The 11620-nt window shown below is 39.8% G+C and overlaps 1 protein-coding gene across 3 annotated transcripts in view; it reads left to right on the forward strand.

Annotated features, from left to right (window-relative positions):
* Positions 1 to 11033, forward strand: part of MTHFD1L (methylenetetrahydrofolate dehydrogenase (NADP+ dependent) 1 like) — a 289126-nt gene extending 278093 nt beyond the window's left edge. For 2 of the 3 annotated variants that reach the window (XM_032782444.2, XM_032782445.2), the window contains exon 27: positions 10789 to 11033. In XM_032782444.2, the coding sequence (XP_032638335.1) occupies positions 10789 to 10911 (123 nt within the window). In that variant the 3' untranslated portion in view covers positions 10912 to 11033. The remainder of the gene's footprint in view (positions 1 to 10788) is intronic. The other variant, XM_075064045.1, reaches the window with a different exon arrangement.
* The last annotated feature ends 587 nt before the right edge of the window (positions 11034 to 11620 follow it).

An 11620-nucleotide genomic window follows, 5' to 3' on the forward strand; every position in this document is an offset into this window, starting at 1 on the left:
TAATTCTCAAGCTTTGAGAAATGTTTGGACAAAGTTCCACTTTGGTAAGCAGCAATACAATTGGGACCTGCCAAAACAATGAAAGGAATTAACAACATGAGAGTGCAAAACCTTATGGGGCAAACCTTATGGACTTTAAAAGAAATGTTAGAAATTGTATATTTTTCTTCCTAAAGCAAAGTGTTAGTGAAGAAAAGAACATCTGAAAAATTATTCAAAGCCCATGTAAAACCCATTCCTTATACACCACTCTTAAGACGTGAGTTTATAATTATAGGAGGGGAAGGTTGGGCTAAGTATACGTGTCCCTGCCTCAGCACAGGGCTAAGTATAAAATGGCCTCTTGAGGTCCCTTCCATCCCTGCATTTCTATGATTCTATAATAATGAAATATTAATTTAAGAAGCTAAATTGTCACCATCTGTTTTTCCACAGTGCAGCACCAACCACATTGTTAACATGAACCAATAATGTATTAGTAATTGCCATTGGAGGTAGATTGCCAGTGCAACAACACAATGTAAGCTCTTTAGGGAAAGGACTATTTGTTAACTATGTTTGTACAACATAGTACGTACTACAAAGGAGCCTGGTTCCAAAGTGAGACCTCTGGAAACTACCACAATACAAATAATATGTGGTTATTCTCCAGACCAATAGGATTTATTGAAACAGTTCAATTATATCGTAAATTTTTTTTAATGTGCTTTAAACCAAAATGTTGGTATTTCTCAAGGTGTGATGCCAAAACAGCCCTTTTCCAAGCACTGACTTAAACCTGGTCAACACTAGGCGGTGACGTAGACGTAAGCTGCCTTGCATCAACGTAGCTGTGGAAGTGTCTTCACTTAAATTTGGCTACCATTGACATAAGTGCCTCTTTATGCTGCTTTAGTAACATCACCTGCAGAAGCAACATAAAGTCATGGCTCCCGGATAGATGGGTGTGGACAGGGTAAGGGGGCCGAGGCTGGGACAAGAGCCATGGCTGAGCCAGGAGTGAGGGGCTGAGGTCAGGGCTGCAACTGGGGGAGGCTCTGGAGCCCAGGCCAAGAGTGGAGCTGTGGTTGGGGGCTAAGGCTGGGGAGGGGGGCCAGCAGTGGGACTGTGATCAGGGCCTGCAAATGGGGCCAGGTGTGGTACCATGGCCAAGCCAGGAGCTAGGGTCCAAGGCTGGGGCTGTAACTCAGAATGGGGCTGGAGCCGGAGCAAAGCGGGGCTGAGTGGCGCTCCCTAACCGCCTCCCATGGGGGCAGGCCCAGGCCCCCTCAAAATGTTCCTCCAAGACTCCCTAGGGGGCATGCCCCATAGTTTGGGGACCACTGGTATATGGCATACAGTTAATTTTCATTATTTATGGAACAGTAATTAATTTTTTATAAAAACCATGACAACATGCAACCACCAGAAGTGGTCAACTCTCTTTCATAAATTGATCTACTTTAGACTATGGTTTAAATAATCACAGTTCTTAAGTCTAATAGCAGCTTTTCACCTACATTTCTTGTTAATGAAAAGTAAATAAATTGAAAACTGGAAACTATTCAGTCCCTGTAAAACAATGGATGATACGCTAAAGGAATTTGTTAACATAATTTAAAGTTCTTAGAGGATAATAAAACTGGATAAAAAATAGGATGGCTTTATAAGAACAAGTTTTTCTAGACAAATCTGAGCCCTTTGGGGACTGAATGATACCTCCAGTGGATGAAAAGAATGCAATAGATACATCTTTATTTCAGAAAAGTATTTGACTTAGTGCCTCACCAAATCTTATTAGAAAAACTTCAAGTGGATATTAGCACCTACTGAATCAATGACTTTAATTAAAGTGCATTGATCAATGATGATGTATTGAATTGAAGAAGTATAAATCTTGAAGGAAGCTTCAGAAATTGGTGTTAGGCTTGCTTTTATTAATGAGTGGGGTAGGAGTAAGCATCATGCTAATTAAATTCACAGATGATGCTAAATTGGGAGGTGATGAAGATTGTTAGAAGGAAAGAAGCATAAAAGGAGATGAAGAGGTTAGAAATATGGACAGGGATTGATAAAATGAGATTTAAATCTCACAATTCAACAGGAGAAATATATTTGGAAAGTTCTACCTGATAGTGAACAACAAATTAGATATGAGCTTGCAATGTGATTTTACCACCAATTTTTTGGACAATTTATAGAGAAGTGTCTCAGATTTCTCTGTATTGTCCTAGCAATTACATCTGGATATAGCAGCCAGTTCTGAATGGGTCAGGGCTGGAAAGTTACTGACAAACTGAAAGGAATTAACAAAAGTACAACAAATTATTAGTGGGCAGGAGAGTGACTCATCTTATATTCAGGCAATTCTCTTATCTCCACAGTTCCCAAAATGCATTACTCGGGTTACTTCCTCTACTGAAATTCAGCCACCTGTGTACTGAAATACAGCTACTGTTTAACCTACAGACCAGTTTGGAAGAGGAAATGAAAAAGAATCTCGTGTGATTTTAAACTGCAGTGGGGATTTCAGTAGGTAGACTGTAATTACCTGAACTGAAATTAGGTCAGGACACCCAGCTCACCATCCCCTAAGCTCTTGGAAAGTGCCATGGGCTCTTTAAAACAACAGTTAACCTCGGTTTTACATTTCATTCAAAAGATAGTACTCTCAGCAACTCCATGCAGCCTATCACCAGTCAGGAGTAACAGTGCAGTACTGATCTGGAAAAAAAAGAGTGGCACACCTATTGAATTGTCATCACCAAGTCCTGTAGCACTTCTGCTTTTTTTCTTGCTTTCTTTATCCAAGAAAGGATTTTCTTAAATTAGACAAGAGACTTATGGGTTCCTTCCAAGATTTCCAGGATTAATGCAAAGAACATGCCGGGATCATACCTAATTAAGGGAACTTGCATATTACATGTTTGTTCCTTGCATTATCCATCCGATCCTTGAGCTTTTACCAATATCAGAAGACAAGCAGTAGGAAGCCGATTACTTGCCTTTTTAAATAAGATGCAGTTAAATACAGTAAGAGAATATTTCTGCGCTGGGGGGTGGACAAATGAACCTATGGGATCAGATCTGAGCATTTATGTTAGGTGCATACAAATGTATATGTGATTACACATGAAAATATAGCCCATGAAGGCTTTTTCAACTCTTAATTTCTGTGAAAATTACCACATTACCAGGTGGAAAGAAAAACTCACCATTGTAACAGCTATACCTTATTTAGTGTGCTTTAAATGGAACCATTCCAAATAGCCATTTGTTCATACACATAACACTAAGCTCAAGTTTTGCAGTGTGTTCGCCTTTTGACCTTGCATTTCACATTGCAAAAACCAGCTTGACTTGAGCTTGAACAGTTACAGAAATGTTTACAGCCATTCTCTGTAGCAAAATTGAATGAAATTTGCTCATATCTTGAAGCTATGGTAACTTACTCAAAACACTGGTACATGGTTTGTCATTCTTTGTTCACCTAAATGTTAGATATTGTAGCATCAATATTAGTGATCAATATCAATAACATCAATATTAGTGATGATAAACTGAGGTATGGGATGTGCCACAGAAGTCAACAACCACCTGGAGGCTTCTGTCACCCACTCAACTGTCTAAGTAGTCTTCTGATTGCTCCCAGCATAAGACAGTATGGTCCAGTGAATAGGGGATCAAACTGGGAGTGAAGAGAACTGATTTTTTTTTTCATTGGAAAAAGTGGTGATTTGTCAAAACTGAAACTGTTTGCAAATCAGCTGCGGGATCTCTGGACTCAAAAAAGGAGGAGTTTGTGAAATAGTCAAAATACTTTTGTTTTGACATAAAATTCTGATTCAAAACAACTTCTCATTTAGAACTTTAAGCTAATTACACAAAAAAGTAAAAGCTAATAAGGTCAAAATCAAAGCAGTTCAATTTTTTTTTAAACTAAACTTGTTGATTAACCTGAACCAACAAAATGTTGGTGTTTTGACACCAGAAAAGTGTTGAGATTTCACATTTTTGACCCAAGTCAAGATGGGAAAACTATTTGAGGTAGGAAAACTGCTTTCCACCAAGTGCTAGTCAGGATTGGAATGAGGCTGGGATGTCCATGTTAATACCATGTGATGAAACCTTTCCTAAGCAGGCATCAAAGAAAGCACTACTCCACACCATCACAGATTTTGTTTATGATGCTTGTCTTATTTTGTTAATTTTTTTCTCCTTTTTTTTTTTTTTTTAAAGTCTTCCTCTTAATTCACAGTGAAGTTTAGCAACCTCAGTAAGCACAAAATGAAGACTCATAGATCATAGTTTGAAATGTGCATTGTGAAACTCAAGAGTTTGGGATAGTTATTGTGATCATACACAGAAGGTAGGATATGGACTCAGAACTGCTTAACCATGTATCTTAGGTGCAATATTGCTAAATCTAAATAAAGTGGTGTGGGGAGGGGGTTAGTTCAAGGATTAGTGTATGGGTGACGCATGACTCCTGCATTTGGGGAGGCTGTGTCTGAGCGCCAGAGCTCCCTATAAGTGGGAGGGGCCATTGGTGCCCAGATCATACCACCCCCACTTGGCCGGCTCCCCCTATGCTTCACCTCCACTTCACCCCAAGCCCCAGTCCTGTTCAGCTCCTCTCCCACAAGGCCCTCCTGCCCACTTCTCATACCTCTTCATCCCTTCCCGTAAGGCCCTCCCTGCCCACCACTTGCACCTCTGCACCCCCAGGCCCTCTCTGCTCACACCTCTGCATCCCAAAGGCCCCCCTGCCTGCCACTTGTGCCTCTCTCTGCCCCTGAGGTGTCCCCCATCCACTGCCTACGTCTGCCTCCCTCCCCTGCGGTGCCCCCCATCTACCACCTGTACTTCTCCGCCTCTTTGCCCCCTGAGAGGCAGAGAAGTGTGAGCAGTGGGCAGTGGCGGGGGGGAAGGGTGGAGCAGGGATGGGAAGAGGAAGCTGCTTTTATTGCTAAGGCCTGGTCTGCACTAGAAAATTTGGTCAGCTTCCCTATGTCACTCAGGGGAGTGAAAAATCCACACCTCTGAGCAACAGAGATAAGCCAGTCTAAGTCCCCATGTAGACACTGGTAGGTCGATGGAAGAATTCTGCCATCGAACTAGCTAGTGCCGCTCAGGGAGGTGGATTACTTATGCCGACAGGAGAACCCCTTCCATTGGCGTAGGTAGTGTCTACAATGAAGCGCTACTGCATTGAAGCTGTAGCATTTCAAATGTAGACAAGCACCATGAAAAGTGACCAAAAAAGTATCAAAGTACAGCATATTCTATATTGCTCCTGTATGGGCCATAAGTGATTTGGTAAGTTTTTAAATGTTTAACAATCATCTGAAAAAGAGACCAAGATGTCATAAAAACATGGTCCGTGTTTATGAACCAAAATAAGTCAAAGGGGGGAAAAATAGGCCTATCTCTGCTGTATTCTCAAATGTACTACAGATGAGTCAACTACATTTATCTCACTCGTTATTTAGTTAGTTAGTTAGTTTTACTGTGGTAGAATGTAGGAGACCCAGGACCCCACTGTGCTAGGTGCTGTACAAACACAGAACAAAAAGACAGCCCCTCCCCCAAAACAATCTCTGGTCTCTCCAGTCACTTGCAGGATCAAGGCAGACTTGGTAACATGAATGGATTTGTTGCCATGTATGCAGTTATGTAACCTCTGATTTCCTAATGACTCTAAGGTTGCTAAAGCTACACACTAAACTCCAACATTCAAACTCACACATTTAATTTCTCATTACTTTGTTTAAACTCCAGTCCAGTTACGTAAATGATATGAGCCATGATTTACAAAAGTATGGTTGCTGATATGTATCAAATAAACGATTCTCTTTCTTCTTGAACCAGACACTAGATTTTGTCAGATTTACACTTGGGCTTTTCTACATGTCTATGTAGAAACCTTGAAGTTGTGCCAGAAACCTGCAGCTGTCGTTAATCAGAAATAAACAATGATGATAAATTGTTTGTTCACAAATAGACACCAGGGAGCAGTTGAGTGTACTTCTTGGTTGGTAGCTATTATGAACAAAGTCAAGTTCTGTGTATATGCTGTAGATTTGTGTATTAAAAAAGTGACAATGAAAAACCACGGTTAGCTAGCCAAATGCAACTCCTTTAAAACACACATACAGACAAGTTGCTCTCCCCATATATCTTTGGATTAAACAAAGGAAAGTAGCAAGTGTGTGTTCAACTATAAAACACATTGTCCTATCACAGTTATGTAATGTAGTATATAACAGTTAATAAAAAATTGGACACTAATACAAGTGACCAGAGGAGACCAAGTCTACTTTGAAATCAATGTAAAATTGAGTGTAGCATTTTTCTGAAGTCTGGTTGTGACAAATAGGAGTCCTATTCAAGTAAATTGGATTTGTGATAAAGAAAACCACAGCTGCCTATTGCAACTCTTAACTATGCATTCAGTCCTCTCAGAGACGTTACGCCCTGTTTAAAATCTATTTTCTAGTATTTTAAGCATGCAGTTTGTTTTAAAATGTTCCATATTTTTTAAAAAGTTCTATATATGTAATAATTTTAAAATAAAGAGGTTAGCAGTTGAGAGAGATTGTAGCTGTTATGCTAACAGATTAATAAACTATTTACTTAGACTAAAAAAATAGCATACATTTTTCACTAGGCATCTAGTACAGACCCTGCTATTAGTAATTGTATTTAATTACTAGCAAACAAAAAGTTTGTCTGGTGAGCTTGTCATTGATCCAGTGAATAGCACCGCCTCCCCAAATAAAATGGTATGTTGTATTGTTCTGGGTCCAGTTATCAGTGTAAAGCAGCCACGTTGTGCAGTTAGTAACATCAATATTTTAGCACTTATTCATAAATATAAAGAATCACGGTTTGCAAGAAAAAATTGGGAAGAGATTTGATCACTAAGGTCTAGACTTCTTAGCAGTCAGACAAACTTCACCACCATTGATTAAGTCTGCATATCTTATCACCGCTTCACTAAGGGACTACGTTCTCTCTCTCCTAGGATCCTCAGCTGGTGTAAAGCAGTGTAGCTCCACTGACTTCTGAGGATCTAGCCTATGTATATAGAGTACCAAGCACACTCAAGCCTTCATCCCTAGCTGTGGCCTCTATGTGCTTCCACCTTGCAAATAATAATAAATTATAGTAAACAGCCAGATATAAATGCAGGGATCTCAATAAGTCACACAGGATTGGCTTATCAGAATGCAGACTGAAATGATGGTCAACATTCTACATGAGAGAACATTTTAATATTAGCGTGCCATGGTTCTAAGTGACATGGATCATCATACATTATGTATGGAATTATTCAAAATTCATTCTTATACATATATCACACTTCAATTAATTCAGCTAAGCTTGTCTGTATTTATAGCTGAATCAAATACCAAATGATACTTTATCACATCATCAATGAAAACTTTTCTTTACCTAGATTTGTTTCTTTAACAAACGATGGCCAAGACCAGATCCTAAGATTTCCCAGCTTCTACATCTAAACCCCACAGGCCAAAATTAAAGGTGATATGTAACTCAGGCTCCCTTAAATGAACTCAAGCTCCCTTACAATTACATTCATTTAAGACACTTGTGTCCAAAGAGTCTATCACTTACACCACTATAAATAAGGAGTAGCTCCATTGAAGTCAATGAAATTCCCATGATGTAAAAACAGTTCATGTGGGCAGGAGAATCAGCACCTTTTAATCATGCTTACAACCATTTAGTGTTGAATAATAAAATCTAAAATTACAAATCTAGGTGCCAGGTGGCACACTGCTTTAACTAGTGCATTCTTATACCTTATTTTTCTTGCTATTCTCCTCTCTTCTGCCACCTTACACTCAGGCCTTATCTACACTAGAAAGCGTATGCCAATACAACTATGTGGAGATGTGGCTTATACTTGTCCAAGAGTTCTTTAGCTGGTAGAGCTGAAACCAGTTCCGTGAATGAAATAAGCTATCCTGGCAATATGAGTTTTTTGCTGGTATACCCATACATATGCCTGCAATAGCTCTTGTCTAGATGTAGTTTTTACAGATGTTATTTTTAAAAAAATAGGCCTCAGCATAGACAATGTGTAAAGGGGAGTGTACATTGCACATTGGAAAGGGGGTGTGAATATAAGCAAAGGTAAATAATTCTAGGGCCACGTCTACACTCTGGGTGCTATAGCAGCACAACGATAGTGCTATAGCAAGGTGCTTGCTGTACGCCCATAGTGTAGACGCATCCTACAGAATGGGTTTTTCTGTCACTGTAGGTAGTCCTCCCCACAGGTGCAGTAGCTAGGACAACTGATGGAAACATTGTTAAGTTGTTGTGACATATATATTTAAGGCACAGAAAAAAATGCCAGTTACACCAATTCAGAATCCCACTTGCCTCATGCATATTGACCCCATAACTCTGGCCCATCTCCATTTTTAACATTCAGCCATGTCTTCATGATTTATTATAAGTAGGAGTTGAGCAGTGTGACTTCAGCTTGTTGATGTAGAAGAGGAAGGCAATCTGTAGAACTGGATGATGTGTGTGGCATCTTACTCCTTTGTCCATGATAAACTCTCTGATTAGACCAGATGCATTTCTCCTAGAACAAGCAGTCTGCAGGGTTTTTGAGGAGAAGAAGTTTTCCCAACATTAAGTTTTAAAATAAAATGTAATGGCATATTGATATGAAATGTCTCCTTTGCCACTGGGGTAAGCAGGTGTGGGGTTAGCTTATGAAAATGGTCACATAACAGGACCTAATCATGAGGTTGTTTACAATAACGAATGTCTGAAAAACTGAGTGTGTGCAAACACATCAAATACTGGTATTCAGACATCATTTGCATCCAATTAGATAAATCAGCTGTGAGGGATCACAGGCATGTGACATGCATTCCTAATTCTAGAGAGTGCAGGAAGGGAGGAAAGGGGATGGAAGGACTGCTCAGTTTACTTGGGATTGTATGCTTTACATCTGGAGTCATTACAGTGCAGGCTGCTCTCTTGGTATTTGGACAATGTCTGTTTAATCCCTATACTTCTTCAGAGATGCAAAACATTACTTCCTAACAGTCTGTTAATTTAATTGGCTATGGATAATTACTACTGACTAGACAATTAGGTATCAGAGGTCATGGCATAGGTTATTCAAAATGTAATTTTTTCCTAGATTTAAAATAAATCTTGAATTTGATTGGACCTTTGCCTTTTGAGTAATTAAAATTTGATGATTCTCAATAGACAATTTATATCAACAAATTGTGTGTGTGTGTGAGAGAGAGAGAGAGAATGAGTTGGGGGATGGCCGCATTACGCATGAGTGGTATAGCCACAAGTGAGTTATACAGCTCATCTCTAAATAAGTACTAATTAAGCTTTTATACTACCCTACACTATAAATATATTCTGTACATACACTTTACAGAAAAACTATTGTAGAATGTTTCAGAGAGGGTGTTTTTGTTGGTTGGTTTTGTTTTGCTTTCAGATGATTCGGAATATTTTTATGGCTCTCTGCTTGTAAACCAGGGATGATATGTTAGTACCATGAATGTTACTGTACAGGCTTCATAGATTGGTTAGAAGCCAGTGCTGTGTCTCTCATGCAGAAGCTGGGAATTTTGCTATTCCATAGAATCGTAGGACTGGAAGGGACCTCAAGAGGTCTTCTAGTCCATTCCCCCGCACTCATGGCAGGACTAAATATTATCTTCTAGACCATCCCTAACAGGTGTCTAACTTGCTTTTAAAAATCTCCAATGACAGAGATTCCACAACCTCCCTAGGCCATTTATTCCAATTCATAGTCACCCTGACTGTTAGGGAGCTTTTCCTAAGGTCTAACCTAAACCGCCCTTGCTGCAATTTAAGCCCATTGCTTCTTGTCCTTTCCTCAGAGGTTAACAACAAGAATTTTTCTCCCTCCTTCTTGCAACAAACTTTTATGTACTTGAAAACTGTTACCATGTCCCCTCTCAGCCTTCTCTTCTCCAGACTAAACAAACCCAATTTTTTCAATCTCCCCTCATAGGTCATGTTTTCTAGACCTTTATTCATTTTTTTTGGTCTTCTCCGGACTTTCTCCAGTTTGTCCACATCTTTCCTGAAATGTGGCACCCCGAACTGGACACAGTTCTCCAACTGAGGCCTAATCAGAGCAGAGTAGAGCTGAAGAATTACTTTTCATGACTTGCTTACAACACTCCGACTAATACATCCTACAGTGATGTTTTCTTTTCTGCAACAATGTTACACTGTTGACAACTCTTTAGCTTGTAATCCACTATGACCCCCAGATCCCTTTCTGCAGTACTCCTTCCTAGGCAGTCATTTCCCATTTTGTATGTGTGCAAATGATTGTTCCTTCCTAAGTGGAGTATTTTGCATTTGTCCTTATTAAATTTCATCCTATTTACTTCAGACCATTTCTCCCGTTTGTCCAGATCATTTTGAATGTTAATCCTATCCTCCAAAGCACTGGCAATACCTCCCATCTTGATAGCATCTGCAAACTTTGTAAGTGTACTCTCTATGCCATTATCTAAATCATTGATGAAAATATGGAACAGAACTGGAGACAGAATTGATTCCTGCAGGACCCTCACTTGATTTCTGAAGGTATAAAACTCCTACAGCCATAATTTCAAACCTTGGGTGCCTAACAATCTGAAAACAGCCCTGATCCTGGCCCCGGTTGCAGCTTGTAGGCTTAAAAAGATATTGCTGTATTGTCTTCAACCTAATTCTGTAACCTCTCTCTTTCTCAGTACCTTTGTTTCCTTGCAGCACGACAACTACTGTACAAGAAAGAGCCAAAGAACATCCCACACAACACAGGACAGATCTCTGCTCCAGGTTCAGGGACTGAAGCCTTCGCCTCCATTTTGTCAGAGCTTCAATGCTAATTAAAGGCCCATCTCCTGTGACTGCAGACATGTGCATCATGCTAAGGCTACAGATCAGTGCATCATGCTAAGGCTACAGATCAGTGCATCCACAGGAAGCCACCAACTCAGAACAACACTTTGAGCTGTTACTTCTGATAGAGTGAGTCAAGACTGTATGTGACTATTCACAGCTTTGTTATTAATTACTTCAAAATGAAGAGTCATGCTGAGTCTCCACCCTAACTATTCACTACCCTTTGTCTTGGGAGATAAAGACTGGTTTAGAGGCAGCCCAGCAGTGCAATACAGCTACAACAGGGAGGGGAGAAATTAAGGTTGTAAACCATATGCTCAACATGTTATCTGAGCAAAAATGCTAAATAAATGTTGTCCTCTCCATGGGAGCAAGATTAATAATTGCCCTGAGTTTTCTTTGGAGTAGGCATGAAGTCTATGTGGGAGAGGATTTATCCTTGTTTATCCATGATGAGGTGGTGTCTGGGAAAGTAACTGAAGTATTTTTATTCCCTGACCTCTGTTGCTTCAGCAAGTTTCAAATACATACCACTCCAAGTAAGCAAATGTTCTTTAGAGAGGTACCATTCTCTGTCACAGAAACTTGGACAGCTTCTCACTGCAAATACTTATGTGTGGGTGAGGAAAGTAATAGGATGGGCACTGCAGTAAAGGGCTGCCAGTGTGTGAGAGAGTTGTTTATAGTACCTTTCATC

Source organism: Chelonoidis abingdonii, chromosome 3, assembly GCF_003597395.2.
Source record: "Chelonoidis abingdonii isolate Lonesome George chromosome 3, CheloAbing_2.0, whole genome shotgun sequence".
Lineage (NCBI taxonomy): Eukaryota > Metazoa > Chordata > Testudines > Testudinidae > Chelonoidis > Chelonoidis abingdonii.